Genomic DNA, 20,531 nt, shown 5'->3' with positions numbered 1-20,531 from the left:
CTGTGTTTGAATCAGCCCTCTGGGGGATTCTGACGGGTGCTGAGCTAGAGCAGCAGGTCTGTGGCACGAAGGCATCATGGCTGTGCTCAGGGAACAGGGAAGTCTGGCTGGGAAATGACTCCAGGAACATTGGGCTGCCTGGCTGGGTCCTGTGGCCTCTGTCTCTCAGAGAAGGGCTGAGGCTTCCCATGGTTCCAGAGCCCTCAGGTCCTCCAGGGGCTGGGCGTTGGCCTTTCTGTGAATTCCCCTAAACAGCTAGCATCTGAGCTCACCCTCCAGATTTCAGAAACAACACAGTGGGATGGAAATGTGTCTCAGAATCGAAGTGTTACATAATAATACAAGTTAGCGTTTCTTTCCCTACTCATACCTACCTAATTGATCTCCATAGAGTGCTGTTATGAAGTAGCAAGATACGAAACTCAGGCTCTTAGAACATAGTGACTAGACCTCCCGTCTCCCATATAGATGCAGGGACCCAAAGCCCCGCCTTTCACTCTGACCCCAGACACTAGGCCGCCCAAGAAGGGGTGATAGCTGTAGTCTTCCCAGAAAGAAGTTACTTCCTCTGCGATTGCGAGGCCTTGGGCCGCGGACTCCTGGGGAACCAGAGTGATGACAAGGACTGGGAGCTCATTTATATGTTAAGCACTATTTGAAGCCTGAAAATGTAATATATATTTGTACCTTTCAAATATACACAGGTGCTGATGTGTTTAATAGGCAGTTTCCGTTGCTAATGCACTGCCTTATGGCGGCATCTGCCATTTCATTTTCAAAAATAAATGGATACTAAAAGTAAAACTGCTACTGTGTGAGCGCCTGAAATGTAAATATACAGGCTGTTCCTCCCAAGATGTATTACACCCTTGAACAGCTGATGGCTCGATTTTGACAATAAAACGTATTTTAATAAACACTGCCTTTCTAACGATTCAGAGTGTGCGTAAACATTTTGGGGGACACCCTGGATCTACTACGTGTGTGTGATATACTTCCCCTTCACAACGGAGCTCTCCTTGGAAAAGCTGGGATTCACCGCCCCTCCTTTTACTGGACCTCAAGCACCGAGGCAGCGAGGAGCTAGAAGCGCACCCCGACTGCGCCTTCTCCTGGCGCTCCTCCCGCTCGGGCCCGGAGGCGCATCTTCCGCCGGCTCTGAATTTCCGTCGGTGCCCGGGGGCATCAGGGAGCCGGCTGGGCGCGCAGCTGGGAGACGGAAGGGCAAGGCTGCGCCGGCGAGGTCAGCCGCGGCGCCGGTCCGGCCCCGGCACTGCACGGGTACCGGGAACGGCGACAGCATCGCTCGGGCCGGAGGAGCCGAGTCAGCCGCCGTCTGTGAACTTGAGAGCGAGGCAGCTCCTCGGCCCGCCCCGGGCGGCTGAGTGGCAGCTGGGCCCGCCCATCACCGCCGGAGCCGGCACTTCTCCTTGCAGCTGATTGGACCAGGGGACGGCGGGCCCGGCCCCCCCCTCGGCGACGCCTGGGAGGGGGCCCGCGGTGTCCCGAGCGTCAGCGGCAGGGGTCCTGGGCCGTCTGGAAACGGGGCCTGTGTCGTAGCGGAGCCGAAGCTGCGCCGGGAGATGAAACGAGACCTCGAGGGGAGAGCGAGGGAGGCGAAAGAGTGGGCGGGGCCGGCCCACGTGCGCGGGGCCGCGCGGGGCGGGGCGGCGCGCCCCGGGGAGGTGGCCGTGACCGCGGAGCCCTCCGGCTGCAGGCCCTCCGGTCCTGGCTCTGGCCTCGGCAGCGCCCCATCCCTTCTGACATAGGGCTCTCCCGCTGTCTGCAGCCCCCGTGCCGCCCGCGCGTCCTTAAAACGTGCCCCTCCTCTGCGTTTTCTTGAAGGAACCTCCGGCCCTTCCTCTTGGCACTTGGCAGGAGGGCGAGGAGACAGAGCCGTCGTAACAGGAGCAGAAGAGAAAAGCCCCCAACAGAAATGAAATGGAGAGCTCGCTCTGTAAGCCTCCCCCACCGGCCGCAGCGCCCATTAGCAAGACGGAGGGGCCTGAACGCGCGGCCTGCCACCCAGCCTGCTTCACCACGCGGGGGCTCGGACCCGCGGCCAAGGAGAGCCACGTGGCAGGCTGCTTCTGCCTCCTGGGACTGCTCACTTTTCCTAAATACACCGTGGAAAGCGTCCTGTTATCTTAAAAATGACCTTGGAACGCCCACCTTATCTATTACTTTGATCACTGTAATAATCACAACTAATCATTTTAAGCCATTCCTATGTACCAAGCAATGTTCAGAGTATTTTCTTTCGCATTTTTAGAAGTTATTTAATATCATTTCCGCAAGGGCCGGAATTTTCATGTGTTTCGCTCCGTGCGCTGTCCTCAAGCGCCTGGAGTGGCGCTCGGCAGCCACAGGCCCGCAGCCTGGGTTTCTCCAGCTGATCCCTCGGCGACAAGGCCTCGCACTCGTGCGGCTTCACCGCCCCCAGCACGGGGTCGGAGGCAACGCCCGGGCTTCGGGCGCCAGGTCCGAGGCACCGAGACCCAGCGCGGCGGGGCTGAAGCCTCCTTTTCGAGTCTGCCCTGCGACCTTGGGCACGTCACTTAGTTGCTCTATGTACCCAATACTGCAGGGTCGTTGCGAGGATTCAATGAGATTTCACAGAGCCAAGGGCTTGCTTAGCATGGTGCCTGGCGCATAGCAAATGCTAAATAAATTTGGTCACGGTGTTTTCAACCAAGAAATAACAAGGGGGCACGTAGCCTGTGGGAGGCCAGGATGAGTTTTGCAGGGTTTTGTCACGTTCTTACATCCGCGGCGCTGAGGAGGGACGCGGGCAAGAAGAGGTAACTGGAGAGAGGGTAGGAAAGCCACGTTCGCGGCCCGACGGCGCGCGGTGCGGCTCCTTTAAGGGGGGCGGGGCCACGTGACCCGCGCGGTCACGTGGCTCAGGGACAACATGGCTGCGCCCGCGCCGGGGTCGGCCGGTGGGCGCCGCGCCGCGCTCGGGCTGCTGGCCCTGCTGCCGCTGCTCGTGCTGCCGGGCGCGGCGGCGGCGGGAGAGGAGGCCGGGCCGGGCGCGGGGTCCCTCGCGGGCTCGTGCGGCTGCGGCGCCCCCCAGCGGCCCGGCGCCCCCGGCCGAGCGGCGGCCGCGCACCGGTACTCGCGGGAGGCGAACGCCCCGGGCCCGGGCCTGGGCCCTGCGCCGCGGCCGCCGGCTCCCTCCAAGGTGCGCGCTCGGGCCCGGCGGGCGGGTGGGCGCCGCGGGCGGGCGGGGGACGCGAGGGCGGGGGCGGGGGCGGGCAGGGCGCGCGCACGTCGGCGCCGGGGGCCGGGTCCCGACGGGGCGGCTCCCTGCTGGGCCCGCGCGGGGCCTCCTTCCGAGCGCCGGGGGCTGGCCTCGGGGACGCCGTCCGCCACCCTCACCCCGCCCGCCGGCCCCGTCGCCCGTCTTGTTTAAGTTCACCTTCACTGTGAAGGGGTTGCGGGCGGCGCCCTTTCCCCCGGACCCCCGCGCTCGGCCCGCCCCCGCCTTCGCTCGCCGCCAGCGGCCGCGCAGGTGCGCAGACTCCGCGGTCAGCCCTGCGCCCTGCGCCCTGCGCCCTGCGCCCTGCGCCCTGCGCCCTGCGCCCTGCGCCCTGCGCCCTGCGCCCTGCGCCCTGCGCCCTGCGCCCTGCGCCCTGCGCCCTGCGCCCTGCGCCCTGCGCCCTGCAGGCGGCAGCGGGTGCGGCTGGGCCGGGCCTGCGGCCGAGGCTTCCCCTCGGCGCCCTTCCCGGAGTCTCCCGTGAGGCCGTTTTCATAACCGCTTTAGAAGCTCCCGTCTGCAGCCTTCTAGTTTTGCTTCTTGGCAGATTGTTAGGATCCACAGAGGTATTTTTACCAGAGGAACCCAAAGGAGGGGCCTAGGTGCGGGCCACGGGAGGGAGGTGCAGGCAGGGAAGGCTTCCTGGAGGAGGTGGCATTTGGACACGCGAGGCCACCAGCAAGATGGTGAGAAGTCGGGCTCTGATGTTCGGCTTTTTAATCTTACACTGAAAGGCGACGGGGATCCCTGGAGAATTTAACTGGGAAGGTAGCGTGCTCATGATGACACTCTATTGTTTATTTTTTACTATTCAGTACGCTGACATGGTTTAAAAAGAAAAACTAATGCTGTGGAAGGGTGCCCGGTGTAACATTTCCCGCTGACCTAATACCTGCCCCCTCAAACCACCACTCCCTGAGTTTGTTGTGTATCTTCCCAGGGCCCTGTCTTCAAATATAAGAAAATAGGAAAACAGGGGACTCTGTTCTCCCTCACCCCCTTTTCTCACGAGTGACTCCATGCTCATTGCGGCGCCCTGCCTTATTCCCTCAGTGCCTTATCTTGGGGAGATCGCTCCAGGTCAACATGTTAAAAGTGCCATCGTTTTTTTCTCGTTTTCTTACGGCTGCGTAGTTTTCCATTTTCTGGCTGGCCCACGATTTACTTAACTTGTCCACCATTGGTGAACATGCAGGTTGTTCCTGATCTTTATTTTTGTGTTACAAACAGCTGTCATAAATCGCATCGGGCACGGGAGACGGGCATTTCAGGAGGCTCAGTAGGGTGTGTGGAATGGATGAGTGAGTGGAGGGTCCAGGCTTAGGAGCAAGGAGTGTGAGGAAGGGTGGGACGGACAGGGAGGCCAGTGGTGAGGCGGCTGCAGTGTCAGGATGATAGAAGAGGAAGAGGCTGGAGGGATGGGTGTTGGGGAGATCCAGCAGGACTGGGTGACCCCTGTCATGCTGGGGATCAGGGGACGGCAGAGTCAAGCCTGACTTCTTAGGACAAGTGAGGACAGTTACTACGCACGTGTCATAGATGAACAAAGCTCCACATTCATTGGGAAATACAGGCACAGGATTGAAAGCCACCACTAGCCAAGACGGTCAGTAGAAATACAAAGGAGGAACCCGTGGACTAAGGAATTGCAATTAGAGTCTCGTTAAGGAATTAATTTAGGACAAAGACATAAGGATGAGACGCGGTCCCTTAGTAAACTTTAGATTTTCCACTCATGGGAGGCCCATGTTCCCTCAGTGGGCTTTCCAAGGCACCACGTGGCGTTTTTACATTTGCTTTTAACAATAATTAAAAGAAGCTGAGCGTGTTCCAGGATAAAGGGCGCACACGTGCGTGAAGAGGAGTAATCTCCAGGCCTCTGACCCCCATCATTAGCGGGGTGGGGCTGTAGCCAGGCCCTAGTTTGTACCCTGTAGAGTTTTGACTAAAGAAACCCCTTTTCTGAAGTGTTTGCGCTTCTCCTTGTGACTGGTCCCTTGGTTTCTTTGCCGTGTGGGATGGTCTGACTGGTTGGACAGTGATTTCCGCTGTGGGGTTTGCTAACTCCAGGTGCTTACTGTGTGCTGGGTGTTCCCTCCTTCACTGCAGATGGTCCCCATCCCTGCCGGCGTGTTTACAATGGGCACGGATGACCCTCAGATCAAGCAGGACGGGGAGGCGCCTGCCAGGAGGGTCACCTTGGATGCCTTTTACATGGACGCCTATGAAGTCAGTAACTCGGACTTTGAGAGGTTCGTGAACGCCACCGGCTACGTGACCGAGGTAATGGGGCAGGGGGCAGGCCAGCTGCTTTTCCACCACATTCCCTGTGCACCAGCATGTGCTACATGCTTTGCATATTAGCATCTCATTTAGTTTTAGCATCTCCCTGCGGCAGGTTACTCTTTAGGTGGCAAACTGAGGCTTGGAGAAAAGGGTCTGGCGTTGAGTCGCAGGGCTGGTTGGTGGGGAGCTGGGATGCCAGCCTGACCAGTGTGACCCAGGGCCTGTGCCCTTCGCCTGTATTCTGCTGTATCGTGTTAGTGCCTCAGTACGTCCGGCAGTGCCACTGCCCACTGGGATTTTGGGATAATAGGTAGCACATAAAGTGAGGCCGCTTTTCTGCTCAAAGAATTGCAGTGTGCTTGTTCCAGAAGTATTACGTTTCCCAAGAGACAGGTGCAGAACTGCAGCTTTGCATTTTCCTGGTTGTAGTCCAGCGCCCAACTCACAGGCGACCCCGTGGCAGGCAGGGCTGGACCTCGTGCAGACACCCGTCATACCAGGGCCTGTAATTCTGTCACCTGCAGAAACAAGCCAGACACTTTCTGTCTCATTGTTGCTGTTGACATGACATTTCTTTAGGATGATGATGATGATGATGATGGTGAGACCTGCCGCTAGGTCTTGTTTAACACGTTAATACAGAGCAGGTGTGTATTACCTCAGCACAAACTTGTTCGATGGCTATTCTGATATGAGTAGTTTTCTTGATAATCGTATTGACTTTATTTTATGCACTCAAACATTTCACTCTGAGAAGGAGGCCCTTTAAGCTTCATACTGCAAAGGGGTCCAGGACGCAGGAAGGGTTAAGAACCCCTGTTCTGGATAAAATGCTCCCTGTTTCTGCCGCTTCACGGTTTTCTGACCTTCCACTTCGCTTTCCATCACTCGCCTCTCGCTCGCCATGCCTCAGCCCCGCTGCTCTCGCTTCTTTCTCTGGACAACTCGGCATCTCTCACCCCAGGGGCCCCTGTGTCCCCCTCCCTGGAGCGTCCTGCCCCCGCCTGCCCCCGCTGTGCATGGCTGGCTGCCTGTCATCCGTGAGTCGACTTGGCTCACACGTCCCTCTCAGAGGCTGCTCTGCTCGCTCCGCCACAGGGAGCCTTTTGTCGTATTCTTTGCCTTACAAGGTCAAGTGAAGTTGTGGTTATTTTCTTGCTGTCTTTGTTTAGCTGGATTTTTGTCTGTTTCCCCTCCCCCCATGTAAGCCCTATGAGGACAGGGACCACGCCTCTCTAAAACTGACCTGTAGCTCCATTTACCCCAAAGCCCACACAAGGTAGGCGTTCGGTAGGTGTTGGATGAAGGGTTAGGTACCAGGCTAGGTGTGGCCACGGGGAGCCCTGGAGGAAGAGCGGGGATAAAGCAAAGGCCAGAAGGTGAGCTCCACTCAGGAGGAGTTTGAGGCACTTGCAGGGCCTGAAACACAGGGACCAGCAGGCAGGTGATGTCTAGTGAGGACAGGGCTGGCGGGGGGGGGGGAGTCATGTACATGCTGGTGTTTGTTACAGCTGTGACACTGGGAGGTTGTCCCACGGTGCGAGGTGTGTCCCACAGTGTGGTCTCTTGGACTGAGAGTTGGCAGCTGAGCCTTTCTCATGTGCAGGTTCCTGGCCTCACCCCAAACCTCCAGAGTCCATCTCTAACAAGCTGGCCAGGCCCCCTTGACTGCACGAAGCCCAAGAGGCTATGGGGACAATAGGAAGAGCAGGGCTGGGGCAGAGCTAGGGAACAGCAGTGCGTGGGGGCTGGAGGAAAAGCCTGTGTGTTTCAGGTGAGCAGGAAGAGTGGAAACGGAGGGAAACCGGGATTGTAGCATCAGGAGAGGGAGGAAACCGGGATTGTAGCATCAGGAGAGCCAGGGCAGGTGGGTGTCTGCGGAATGGGCCACCTGCAGCAGAGGGAGCCAGTGGGTGGGGCTGACAGCAGTGGTAAGTAGAGGAAATGAAGTACAGATTCCGCCTGTGCCTGACATTTCCAAGCGCAGACCTTCGAGGGGCAGGATGTATGAGCGTCAGCAACAAGGTGGAATAGTTCTCTCAGTGGGTCGAGTGTGGCGTCTCATGTGCAGATACTGTTCTTCTGCAGAGTCATCCGTGATGCTTAGGGGACGTCTTTCCCTCAGCACCTTCTCCAAAGCTAGCCTCTTCCTGCGGGCGGCGTTCACATCAGCCACACGAGCCCTGAGTGGGAATGGTCTCTAAGTGACAGTCACCCTGAGCCCTGAGTGGAAGTGGTCTCTAAGTGACAGTCACCCTGAGCCCGAGTGGGAATGGTCTCTAAGTGACGGTCACCCTGAGCCCTGAATGGAAGTGGTCTCTAAGTGACAGTCACCCTGAGCCCTGAGTGGAAGTGGTCTCTAAGTGACAGTCACCCTGAGCCCGAGTGGGAATGGTCTCTAAGTGACAGTCACCCTGAGCCCTGAATGGAAGTGGTCTCTAAGTGACAGTCACCCGCTCTGGTAGGGAGTCAGATGCTTTTAGGTCCTTTCTGAATCCCCAGGAAGTCACAGGAGACCCTCAGTTTACTTGGACCAGGAGCATCACTTGAACCGCGCAGAGAGCTGGCCCGTGTGACGCGCATCAAGACAGCCCTTCCTGGTTCTGTCCCTTTCCCTGCAGGCTGAGAAGTTCGGTGACTCCTTTGTCTTTGAGGGCATGCTGAGTGAGCAGGTGAAGGCCGGCATCCAGCAGGCAGTGAGTAACTCACAGGGCCCTCGCAGTTCTCTGCTGCGCGTGGAGAAAGCCACGTGCCAGTGCCCCTCCTCCCCCAGGCAGAGTGGGCGGGCTGGTCTGGGAAGGGACAGTGGGTGGGTTGGTCAGGGGAGGGGGAATGGGCCGGTTGGCCCGGGGTGAGGAGGAGGCATGGGAGGGAAGCCTGTGGACAAAGAGGAGCTCGTGCTGGGATCACCTGAGGCCGAGCACCTGGCAGAGGGCCTACCTGTCCCTGAGCTTGGACCAGCACCTTCTGCGGTATGTGGTCAGCTCGGCTCACTCTGGGACGCCCGTTTGAAATGCCCTCTGTTGTCCCACACCCCAGACTTAGATGATTCATCTGCTTGTTCTGATGGCTTCTGTGCCTGCCTTTTGTGAGTTTATCTCACCTACAGTGACTTGTGCAGGTGTGTCCATTGCCTCTCCTTTACCAGATCTGCTCCTCGATGGGGGGGAGGGGGCGGAATGTGTGTGTCACTCATCACTGGGTTCCAACAGAGCAGTTGTCACTCATGATCACTTAGTAAACATTTGTCAGAAATGGAAGGATGCTGGTGGGTGTCCCCTGTAGGAGCACTTCATGTTTGAAAGCTGCTGGGCTCAGACCTGGCGTGACCCATCCCGTGTTGGAGTGTCACTCTCTTCTTGGCAGGAGAATGCTGGCCTGGTCGTTGGGTTGAGGCAGGTTCACAGGGGGTGAGCTATTCAGGAGAGCGGTCTGGGGCTGGCTGATCAGATAAGATAAGAAGGGAACACGGTCCCACCTCGGTATTTTGTGTCTGCTTTTGAAAAGAGCAGTTGTGCACCTGACTTGGGAATCGAGGAAGCAGGAAGCAAGATAGCCGTGGAGGGTGAGAGCTGATAGGATCAGGTATCGGTGCAGTTTTCCCCCTGCTCATGGGGGTCAGAGTGCGGGGATCCTGGGGCTCGGAGCGGGAATATCTGCACTGTCCTCCAGCCCTTCAGGTCCTGGTCTTTTGAGGTCTGACTTGGATTAAGAAGTAACAGCGGTCCTGACATCCCGCCCTCCCCACGTTGGCGTTCGCATCTCGAACCTCTGCAGTGCGGATAGACCCCGAGCAGGGGGTCATGCCCCGGGGCCGGCAGTTCTAAGAAAAACTTAGTTTAGAGTGGACGGGACTTTTCATCTGGCAAAGCCGCTTCTTGAAACAATTGCAGATTAGAAGGACACGTGGTCAGTGCTTGATTATACTGACTGGTGCCCAGGAATGCGCTGTATTCTTACGTGGGAATTTCACTGAGAACCGAGCAAGAAGTATTGACAAATTTCACTTTGCCTTAATGTTATAAATAAATATTTGTACTGTGTTTGAAAAGGCATGCGTTTCTCTCAGGCATTCTGTTAAGTAGCCCAGGCACCTGGCTTAGGATTAATGAAATAAGCTGTCAGACTTGACTGTATTCTAAGGATGAATTTGTTCTTACCTTTTTTTAAGCCCAATTGTCTACTTTCCATATTTGTATTGGGTGCTGAACAAAGCATTTTACTGCCTGCCTTCCATTCCGCTTGGTTCCTTCGGTTGCTAGATTCTCCTGTTTTATTTATAAGTCACGGATTGGAGCAGACCTGCAGTTTCTCCTGTTCACTGGTGCTATACGGAAATCCTCCCAGGCTGTTTTATAGGGGTGACAGCCGCATTTATACTGCGTCTCAGGAAACGTCCGTCTTTCTGTGTTTTTTATTATTTTTAAAAATATATATTGATTTCAGAGAGAGGAAAGGAGAGGGAGAGAGAGAGAGAGAAACATCAACGATGAGGGAGTCATTGATCGAGCCCACAACCCGGGCATGTGCCCCCACCGGGAATCGAACCCCGATCGCCCAGATCCCAGGTTGACGCTCAACCGCTGAGCCACGCCCGGCCGGGCACGTCCGTCTTTCTAATTTGCTTGTCTACGCGCGTTTGATTCTTAAGAGGGGTTGTCAAGTCGTCAGCGTGCTGTCTGCGCTTGGGCGTGCTAGCTCCCTCTGTCCGTCCCGGCACCGCTTTACCCTGACCGCGTGAGAAGCACCGTTACTGCTCTGGCTCCGATCGCGGCACCTTGCTCCTTCCCCTCGTCTCGAAGCTGCTACTCCATGTCTGGTTACGTCCCCAGGGAGAGGCGGGAATTGTGGCCTTTGCTTCCCGACGTCCGTTTCTCAGGGGATCTCAGTGTCCACCAGATCCTAGTTACATCGTAATTGGCTCCTGGCTGCCTGGTGCAACTGTTTCAACTTAAACCCAAGACAGTTGCTAGGAGATGTTGACTAGAAGTAGGTCAGCAAAGTCCCTGCCCTGTATATGAGGGAATTTCCCAGATTCTGGAAGTGCCTCAGTGGAACAGGAAACGTGGTGAGCAACACACCTCACCCCAAGTTTCTCTTTTCAGGATGAGGGTTGCCATGGAGGGCAGGCCGCTCACATGCTGCTGGTCCCTGCACACTGCACACCTGGGCCTCTTCCTGAGAAAGAAGGGACTGGGAGAGGCCAGGATCGCAGCACGACCTTGAGTAATTGGCTCGTGGATGACTCTCAAAGTTGTTTATCAGTTCCTAAGCGTGGTGGGCTGGCATTAATTTCAAGACACAAGCAGGAGTTCAAGTTTTTAAAAACATGGAGTTAGCCCTGGCCAGTGTGGCTCGGTTGGTTGGGCGTTGTCCTGTGCACCCAGCAGTGCACCTTCTAAGGAGCCTGGGAATACACGCCTTCTCAGTGCATATTTACCTGGCCACGGTAGTGCTCTGTGATATGCAGTACTACTCTTTGTTAAAGACTTATTTACATGTAAGTCCTTATTTTTGGTGTTCTAGGAAAGGTATTGTGTGGATGGAGACCGTGGTGAGTTTTGCTGCGCCGCTTTCCTGCAGCCATCGCAGCTAACTAACCTGGCTCGTTCTGTTTCCTTTGAGGTCGCGGCTGCTCCCTGGTGGTTACCTGTGAAAGGCGCCAACTGGAGACACCCGGAGGGGCCCGACTCCACCGTCCTGCACAGGTGAGGCTGCCAGTTCTTCCCCAGGTGACATGTTTCAGTCCAAACAGATGTGCTGCTGCGAGGAACCCAGTGCTGTCATCGTCTGCGAAAGGGTGAGAGTGGTAAACGAACTGGTTCATCGGAAAGTAAAGTGGCAGGAAATAACGTATTTACATGAAGGCCTGATACTGCGCCAGCTCACAGGAGGCTCTTATAAGTGGCCTCTTTCTTTCTTCATCCATCCTGTCAAAAAGGGCTCATGTAGGTTTTTCCCCCTTTGATGGGCCAGTTACCCATCTCGTGACACATTTGCTCTTTGCCTCCTGTCCGCTGCTCCTCTCCGAGTGGGTCAGTAGGAGGACTCTCTGGATACGCAGTGTGTCTGCCAGGTGGCCGCTGTGGAAGCTCAGGCCTTGGCTCAGGGTTCCTCTTACCCCAATCCTGGGCTGACACACTTTTAAGCTACCATCTGACTATAGATCCACCAAGCAGCAAGTCGGTCAGCAAGTCTCCAAGGGCAGGGAAGTAATTATCTCCACAGAAATAGAGCAGCACTCAGCCCTGAGGTGGGACGTCTGGGCCAGGACTCAGTGTCTCAGTCCCCAGGAAAGCTTCCTCCTGATCTACTTTCAGGCAGCACCCAAGCCCCTGTTTTGACCACGTTCCTGGTTATTGCCCTCATCAAGGGGCCAGGTGTGCCGGGAGCTAGAGCAGGTGTTGCTGTCATAGTGAGTGGAGGGTGACTGGCGCTTTGCTGAAGCTGGTTCCCGAGCCCTCCCTCTTCCCTCCTGTGTCCCCAGGCCTGACCACCCGGTTTTGCACGTCTCCTGGAACGATGCCGCGGCCTACTGTGCATGGGCGGGGAAGCGCCTGCCCACGGAAGCTGAGTGGGAGTACAGCTGCCGGGGGGGCCTGCGTGACAGGTACGGGGCCATCCCGTCTGAGCCTGTGCCAACCTCCTGGGTAGAAAGTCGACCTGACAGCCACAGCTCTTTGTCCTAGGCTTTCCTCATGGTCACGAAGTTGCTGCAACACAATCAGTGGGTCACTAGGTGTCAGGCGGCGGGCTCTCTGCAGACCCATGGCCCCCACAGGACAGGCCCTGGTGGAACAGGCCTCCTTTGGGCTCTTGGTGGGGCCTGGCTTCTGGCATTTTTTTAGTTCAGGTGTCTCCCGAAGCCCGGCATTTCTCCACCTCTAGAGCTGCAGGACAGGAAATTCACATTGGGGCCATGTCTTATAGGAGAAGCTCCTAAAACAGTGAAGCCTTTATAAAAGTGTGTGACAGTGCTGTCAGGCTGCGTGGAATTCCAGACCAGGGTTGTCTTCTCAGCCTCTGGACGTCCCCTTAGTTCCGGGACTTCCTCCAGGCCTCCTGAGTACCCCAGAGGTTGGGGTGGTGGGGAACTTGATGTGAGCTGGCTGTGCAGAAGTTTTAAAAAATCCCAATTAAAAGCTTTATTTTCTTTTACACATTTAAGATTTAAAATCATGTAGCTCAGAGCAAGTGAGTGGTATTCCCTCCTTCATTGCATCCCTGCCCATGACTTCAGGCCAGGAACCCGCTCATGCCCATGTGTCTCCTGGCAGACTCTTCCCCTGGGGCAACAAACTGCAGCCGAAGGGCCAGCACTACGCCAACATCTGGCAGGGCGAGTTTCCTGTGGCCAACACCGCGGAGGACGGCTTCCGAGGCACCGCACCCGTGAGTCCAGGGCTGTGGATGGAGGTGGTGGCTCCGGGAACCAGAGGTGGGAGGGACGGGTGCCCGCCTCGCTCCTCTGTGACTCGCGTCCTGTCCCACGTCCATCCACTGCGCACACAGTGGATCCTAGTAATTAACAGGCAGTCTTTTCATAACACATTTGACTGTGGGATGAAGATTAATATTCAGGCTTTGAAGTCACAGTGCTTACTGCATTTCTGCACCAGAGCGGTTTTCTGACTGAGAGGAGTAGTGGGACCGTATTGTACCTTCCTTGTCCCCAGGTCGATGCTTTTCCTCCCAATGGTTACGGTCTGTACAACATAGTGGGGAACGCCTGGGAGTGGACGTCGGACTGGTGGACCGTCCACCATTCTGCGGAGGAAGCACTTAACCCTGTGAGTAGCTCCCGGTGCATTCTGTCCCCTGGGGGGACTTCCTGTGTTTCTGAGGGGTGTACACACGCTCGTGAGTTAACCTCGGAGTTTCCCCAGAGGGATGGATATCTGTTTCTTATTTCAGCCTGGCAGCATTGTGTGTCACTGCAGATGACGGTGGTGATACTTGAGGGACTCTGCCTGTGAGAATTTCTATTCAGTCTCCTAAGTTGATTAGAGTGAGATAAGTAACTGAAAAATCACTGACATCTTATTAATCGCTGGTGCGGTCTGCTAGATGGTATTTGTCATGTATAAGCTGCCTGACTTCCGATTGGTTGAAGTACCGATTGATTCAGGAGCATTCTTTGGAGAGAACAAGAAAGGTTACTTACTGGTTGGGTGTGGAGTCAGGGAAGTTGGCATTTAGTGGCTGTTTCCTGAACTCTGCAGTGTCAGTCTCAGGTGCCTGGGGGACCCGAGGCAGCCCTGCTTGTGTAAGTCTTCCCTGTTCTATGGGAGAGTGTTGACAGCAGCTGGTCCACTGTCTGCTTCTAAAGCCAAGGCCTCCCAGCAGAGTCTACAAAACTGAGACACTGCGTGCGGGGGGAGGGCGTGGAAAGCACTGCCTTCAAGAAAAATATCTGGATATTTTTTGCTGTGTGAACAGATTGGGATTGGGGAAAAAAACTGTAAAAATCCCATCTCTAGCAAACTAGAATTCGTCAGTCAGGTGGAGGCCAGTGGCAGTGGGCTGTCCTTTTTTAATTTTTTTAATCCTCACTTGAGGATATGCTTGTGGATTTTAGAGAGAGGAAAGGAGAGTAGGGGGCAGGAGAGAGAAACATCGATGTGAGAGAGAACATTGATTGGTTCCCTTCTGTATGTGCCCTGACCCGGGAATCAAACCCGCAACCTTTCAGTGTCCAGGACGACGCTCCAGCCGGCTGAGCCACACTGGCAGGGCTGGGCTGTCCTTTCTGTCGCTTTCTCCCACCGGTTCCCGCAGCGTCATCCGTCGGGAGTGAGCCGCCGGGGTCCAGCCGAGCTGGGTCTGCCTGCTGCCCCTGTGGCTGTGGCTCACCAGGTGGGGCCTTGTGCGGGTCACTTAGCTCCTCAGAGCCGTGTGAGGAGCTGCGCGCTTGCCCTGGGCTGCTGGGTCTGGCTCCAGGCTCATTACAGCCGTGGCCGTGGTTCCTCAAACCGCGGCCACCTCCTGGGGCCGGCTGCCTGGGGATCCCCGTCAGCCTCTTACTTCACCTGCCCCAGAAGTTGTCATGGAGATGACACAAGTTAGTATTTGCACAGGACTGAACTGTGTCGCCTCATAGGAGGCGCCAGATGGAGGCTACTTGCCCTTACATTAGTCGAAGTTCATCAGAAGTTGCATGTAACAGGGCTAAAAAGTTTTCTGCATGTAAATTATACCTCAGTAAACCCGAGCTAAAATTGTTTTAAATGTAAACAGCAAATCCCTTTCTTCAGTCGGCAAAGGGTTTATTAGGCGTCCGGTGGGAGGGCAGGCGAACCTCACTCGGAGGCCGGCCCGGCCGGCGAGCAGGCAGTTAGGAAGCAGGGAACCCCGTTCAGCACGAGCAGGTGATGCGAGGGCGCCGCCCAGCATCTCAGCCACGAGGCGAGAGGCACTGAGGGCTGGGGGCTGGACCTTGGAGCACGCGGGGCATTAGAGGGGGGGGGGCGCAGGTGCGGGCCGTGGTGGCAGTGTGTGTGGAGCTCGGGCAACCACAAGGCGCTGGTCGGACTGAGTGACCTCATCCGACTGCGAAGGGCAGCTCGCTCTAGACTCAGGAGCTCTCTTCCCTCCCCCACAGAAAGGGCCCCCGTCTGGGAATGACCGGGTGAAGAAAGGAGGTTCCTACATGTGCCACAAGGTGAGTGGAGTCACCGAGCTGTGCGGTGTCTCACAGCGGGTTTACGGATCCATTGTGAATCTCAGCCCATAATGTCCTGCCGTGTCTGCTAATACAGACCTGACCCCATCGGAGCCAACAGAGTCGGTTAATCATCTCCACCTTGGGGCAGGTGTGGGGAGAGGGGCCCCAGAGCGGAGGTTGTGAGTGACCTGTTGTCAACCAGATTCCATGTCCAGTCTTGACCCTGTGAGAGACCCTGTGGTCCCGTGACCCGGGGTGGGTGTGGACCTCCTCCAGCACGTCAGTCGAGGCACAGCCCTAATTGACTTGAGACTCTGCACATGTCTGGACTCTGTTGAGAGTAGGTGAGATTGTAAAGGGTGGACTTGGTGCACTGGATGGGAGCGTCCCAGGTGTGCTCTGGGAAGAAGCGTCAACCTCAGAGGGTTGCTTTTTGGGTAGCATCTGGGTCAGAGTTGGCTGTTCTTGGTGAGTCAGAGTGACGCTGGGTTTTATGAGGAACCATTTTCAGGACTTTGGATATCAACTACCATTTCTCTCGCTTCTTCTTTATATATTTTAGCGTCTCCAGCACTTCAGCATCTGTCTTTCTGCCCCTGTGAAAAGATGGCATTTTGCACATGGTTATTACAGGAAGCTTCCCAATGGTCACTCAGTCCAGATGGTAATATTACAGGGTAGGGCAAAAGTAGGTTTACAGTTGAGTATGGAAAATAATACAATAATTGATAAATAATAATACAAGAATAAACTCTGTTTTTTTCATACTCACAACTGTAAACCTACTTTTGCCCCACCCTGTATTTGATAGAATTCCCCACGGGAAATGTTTTGGGCCTAGAGTTGTAACTATAAATTTAATTTAGTTAATAGCTTCAGGGTTATACAGATTATCTGTTTCTTTTTGAGTACTATCTGGCAGTTTGTGTCTTTCAAGGAATTTGTTCATTTCATCTGAGTTATTGAATATATTGGCATAATCTTTGCCTTTTCATTGGCTATTTAGACCATTTACATTTAATGTGATAATTGATATGGTTGGGTGTAAATTTGCCATCTTGAAATTTGTTTTTGTTTCCTCTGTTCTTTGTTCCCTTTTCTCTTCCTCACTCTCATTTTTTTTTTTTTTTTAACTTCTTTGGGATTGAGGTTTTTGGTTTTTTTTTCACTGTATTTTTCTCCTTTGGCTTATTGGCTATAACTCATTGTTTTAAAATTTTAGTGATTGACTTAGAGTTTCTATTGTGCATATTTAATTTTCTTAGTCTACCTGAAGGAAAGTTGTGGTTTAGTCAAGCTCAGAGGGGTAGAGAGAACATTCCAGAAGAGAGAATACCAGGAGAACATCCCAGTGTTGGTTGTGAATTACTTCCAGGGTGCTCATACTTTCCACTGAATTAAAGTAGCAGCTGTCACTGAATTAGTAAGACCTGGACTCTGGCATTAAGTCTGGGCGGGAGCTCTGTACCTGCCCCTTGCTGCTCAGTGACCCTGGGACTTAACCTTTGTAAGCCTCACTATTCACATTTGTGAAATGTGGGTCATGGAGGCACCTACCTTAAGGCCCTCATGTGGAACGAATGCACCCACGTGTGTGAGCACAGGGGCAGGGCCTGGCTCGTCGTGAAGACTCAGTGAACACCACCATCCTTAGCCTGTTTCCTCTTCCTCCGAGTGTGGATCCAACTCATGAACTCCTAATTAGGGAGGCAGGGTTCTGGAAGTGACTTAAAGGCAGAGGTGGAAATCAATAGAGGAAAGAAAGTTTAAAGAAGAATGAAATTCATTTAGAAAACAATCACCTTGCTCAGACGGTGACCTACTTCTGACTGAGGGCCAGGGCCAATTTGCGCAGCTAAAGTATCTCTGATTATTCGTCACAACTTTTTTAAAAAAAATGTGTCTTATTGATTTCAGAGAGAGGAAGGGAGAAAGAGAGAGAGAGAAACATCAATGATGAGAGAGAGTCATGGATCACCTGCCTCCTGCACGCCCCGTGTTGGGGATCAAGCCTGCAACCAGGCACATGTCTTGACTGGGAATCAAACCTCGATCTTCTGGATCCTAGGCTCAACCCCTGAGCCACTCTAGTGGGGCTATTTGCAACCTTTGAAAGTCCATCCACAGTACAACTTCATGAGGAAGAGGGCACAGGCCACATGGCGTCCAGTGAAGAGCACAGACTCTGGGATGGACTGAAAAGGCTGTAGTTATGGGCCCACCTCTTACCAGCCATGGGACCTGGGCACCCTGCCAGCATCCCTGTGCCTCAGTTTTCCTTCAGGTATACAAGCCAGACATAATACACCCACCCCTAGGACTATTGGGAGGATGCGTGAATTAACACATGTGAAGTTCTTAGGACAGTTCTCGTAGTAACCACTCAGGAAACATTAGCTGCTGTTCCTGAATGTTGTTAAATTCATCCCTGCTGGGTCTTCTGCTCAACCCACAGCATGGCGGGAACCCTCCCCCTCCCAACATTTTACTCCAGGGTTATTCACAACAGGCTCTGGTGCCAGTGGGAAGAGCAACGGATGGGACTCCGAGAGATCTGGGCTGTGCTTGCGATTTTCTGTGATGATTTTGTTTATAATGAGCTTTCCCTTTTCCCTGAAAGTCTTCCTTTCTCAGGAACCACACTTGACCTCTGAGCCCCACAGTGGGTACGTCATTGTCTTAAATGGGTTGTTCCCTTGTCCAGGATCCCATTCTTAGCACAGTTGTGGGGATCAATTTCACACAGTAATTAGCCACTTTGATGAAGTAGGGTGAAAACAGGTCCTTCCCACTCCCTCTGCTCTTAATTAATAAAATGACCCATATTTCAGCCACTCAAAGAGCTAACATCATTAATAGCCAGCTTTGGTGCTTTTTAAAAGGCTTGGAACAAAAGAGCAGCGAGGACATGTAGAATCAGGCCGCTTTCTCCCCCAGTTGCGTGTTCATCAGTGGCCGTCACTGGGATTGTTAGTAAACGTTGGCGAGCGAGTGGGTGCATCCGAAGTGGACCAGCGATGCCAGTCGCCTCCATCTCCCGTGACGCCCGGCCACTCAGTGCCGACTTGTGCTGAGAGTTGGTCTTTCCCACTCATTCAGGTTCAGGGAAGACTCTTGGGCCAGCTGTCATCTAATAAAGGTCTAACCCTTTTTGTCATCATGGCTTTTAGCTTTTTTATACAAATAAAACATTCCCATTCCTGCACCAGTGATGCCTGCATACAGTCTGGACCTCCAGGTGACCCTGGCAGGACTCACCCCTGCAGGACTCACAGATACCTCCTCCTGCAGTCCATTATCCAAGCCCCGGGGCTGCCCAGACCACCTGGCTGTCACTGACCGCCTGGCCATGACTGACCGCCTGGCTGTGTGACCCATCACCATCCTGGACCAGTCCCCGGCTAAGAGTGTGCTTCTTACTCTAAGAACTTTCTTCTCTTCTTTGGAGCACGCTGTGGACCCAGTTTGCAGACTCCAGGACCCTTGGCTATATCTCTGCCACTTATTTCTGGCAAAGCTGTAGACTCTGAGCTCATCGGACACACAGTGTAGGGACCTTGAGACTCTGCAGCCAAGGGTCCCCACTGTCAGGCTGTGGAGCATTTGGAATCTCCAGTCTTTTTACTCCGGCTACCTGCTTACCTAGAGGGAGACCCTGCCACATGCGCAGTTTCCGACTTTATCATTTGACATTGTATCACGACGCTTTCCTGTGTCGTTAAGTATTACTAAAGACATCGTAATAGTGGCTGCCCGCCAGTCTAAAAGATGGACACCCTGTAAGTTTATTTTTGATGATCTGAGTGGTGCGTACCTGATACCTTTGTGTTGTTTCTGTGCTGTGTGTGTGAGGTGAAGGGCACTGGAGAGCGTGTGATCTCTCTGCTGCCCTCCTCCGAGCACGTGGGCCGTGTGTGCAGCGGGGTTAGTGTCTGCAGGTGTTGGGTGCTACCTGAACCTGCCCAGTGAGCCACTGGCTGCGGCTCGAGAGCACTCACCTCTCCCCTCTCTGCAGTCCTACTGCTATAGGTACCGATGTGCGGCCAGGAGCCAGAACACCCCCGACAGCTCCGCCTCCAACCTGGGGTTCCGCTGCGCTGCCGACCGCCTGCCCGTTGTCAGCTGAGCCCGAGCAGAGCCTTCCCGAGGCCCAGAAGTCGTGTCTTACCAGCACTCGGCTTCCCTTGGCCCAGTGGGCTGCCCGTGTACAGATGCCCAAGGGGGGTCGTACCTGCCCAACCACCAAAGGAACTGCCTTGCAAGGCCAGATCACTGACCTGCATCCCTCATGTGCTCCGTGGGGTGCAGCGTGTCCAGGGACCATTGCCATGTTTCATTTTGGGGGTCTTTGAAGGAACGGGGTGGAGGGAGCCCAGAGCCAGGCTTTGGGGCTGTGTTCTCTGGGGCTCTGTGCTGGGTTAGACCCTGAGACTGTCCCCAGTTCTCTGAGTCTGTTGGGAGTCTGTTGACTTCACGGGGAGTTTATGACAGGCTATTTTGAGCTATTTTTTCCATGTGTGACCCTTGCGTAATTCTAATCATGTAAATAAGAGTTCTCTCTCCTAGGGGCTGCTTTCAGGAAGGATGGGGGGCCGTGATGAGTCTATAGTCACTCGCACTTTGTTTTCCAAGGAAATGCGTGTCTTTCACGCTGTTACCATGACTCCCACAGGGTGACGGTGGGCTGAGTTCAGCTTTCTGAACGCGCAGGATGTCGGGGGGCTCTACCGAGCTTTATCTTCTAATGTTAAGTGCCTTGGTTCCGGGGGCAGTCGCAAGCTGTTAAATCTCAGATGGAGGGGAGGAGGAGCGGGAGCTGGGCGACTGCGTTCAGGGGCCCGCTTCTGTGAAGGGAAGCGAGGATCCACCGGCTGAGGGTCAGGTGCCTGAGCCAGCGCGACGTGGAATAAACTACCTGCCTTCCGCCTTCACTCTCTCCGGCTCCTTTCTCTTCCCTTTAGTGTGTTTTCTTTTATCAAAGTGACTGGTGTGGATGGGTTTTGTTTGCTATAAAACTTTCCTGACCCTTAGCTACTTGGTAACTGACATGCGAGCCACCTGTGGGAATTGCTCCAGAGAGCGAGGCTGTCCCACCAGGAGCCTCACTGTGATCTGCGTCTTGGTGCCCAGGAGGGGAGGTGGTGTCCAGGGGCTGCTGCGTTGGTGGCCCCGCGAAACCCTCACGTCAGGAGACCCCGTGCAGTAGAGTGATGCTGTCAAGCAAGGGTCACTGTCATCAGAAGACCCTGGGGACATTTCTACCTGTCATTTGAAAGAAATGGCTGGTCTTTATGTTAGTTGCTCAGAAAGTCAGTGAACACT

At 54.6% G+C, this 20,531-nt stretch overlaps 1 protein-coding gene across 3 annotated transcripts; it reads left to right on the top strand.

Annotated features, from left to right (window-relative positions):
• Nucleotides 1-2,914: 2,914 nt before the first annotated feature.
• On the top strand, nt 2,915-20,140 carry SUMF1 (sulfatase modifying factor 1). 3 transcript variants are annotated; one of them, XM_087824682.1, is made up of 9 exons: nt 2,915-3,184; nt 5,369-5,542; nt 8,167-8,241; nt 11,171-11,253; nt 12,033-12,155; nt 12,823-12,937; nt 13,222-13,335; nt 15,147-15,206; nt 19,225-20,140. In XM_087824682.1, the coding sequence occupies exons 1-9, from the start codon at nt 2,915-2,917 to the stop codon at nt 19,333-19,335; spliced, it is 1,125 nt and encodes a 374-aa protein (XP_087680808.1). In that variant the 3' UTR covers nt 19,336-20,140. The 3 variants fall into 3 exon arrangements, with proteins under 3 accessions (XP_087680808.1, XP_087680810.1, XP_087680809.1); XM_087824684.1 differs by lacking the exon at nt 8,167-8,241; XM_087824683.1 differs by lacking the exon at nt 15,147-15,206.
• Nucleotides 20,141-20,531: the final 391 nt, after the last annotated feature.

This window comes from Miniopterus natalensis, chromosome 15 (genome assembly GCF_054644295.1).
Source record: "Miniopterus natalensis isolate mMinNat1 chromosome 15, mMinNat1.hap1, whole genome shotgun sequence".
NCBI lineage: Eukaryota > Metazoa > Chordata > Mammalia > Chiroptera > Miniopteridae > Miniopterus > Miniopterus natalensis.
The sequence above is the reverse complement of the archived record's forward strand: the minus strand, read 5'-3'. Positions and strand labels throughout refer to the sequence as shown.

Bases quoted from the DNA above. Each gene is read 5' to 3' on its own strand.
- SUMF1 (XM_087824682.1), top strand. From the start codon at position 2,915: ATGGCTGCGCCCGCGCCGGGGTCGGCCGGTGGGCGCCGCGCCGCGCTC. The intron at 5,543-8,166 runs GTAATGGGGCAG...CTTTCCCTGCAG, and splicing joins CCACCGGCTACGTGACCGAG to GCTGAGAAGTTCGGTGACTC. The intron at 11,254-12,032 runs GTGAGGCTGCCA...CTGTGTCCCCAG, and splicing joins GACTCCACCGTCCTGCACAG to GCCTGACCACCCGGTTTTGC.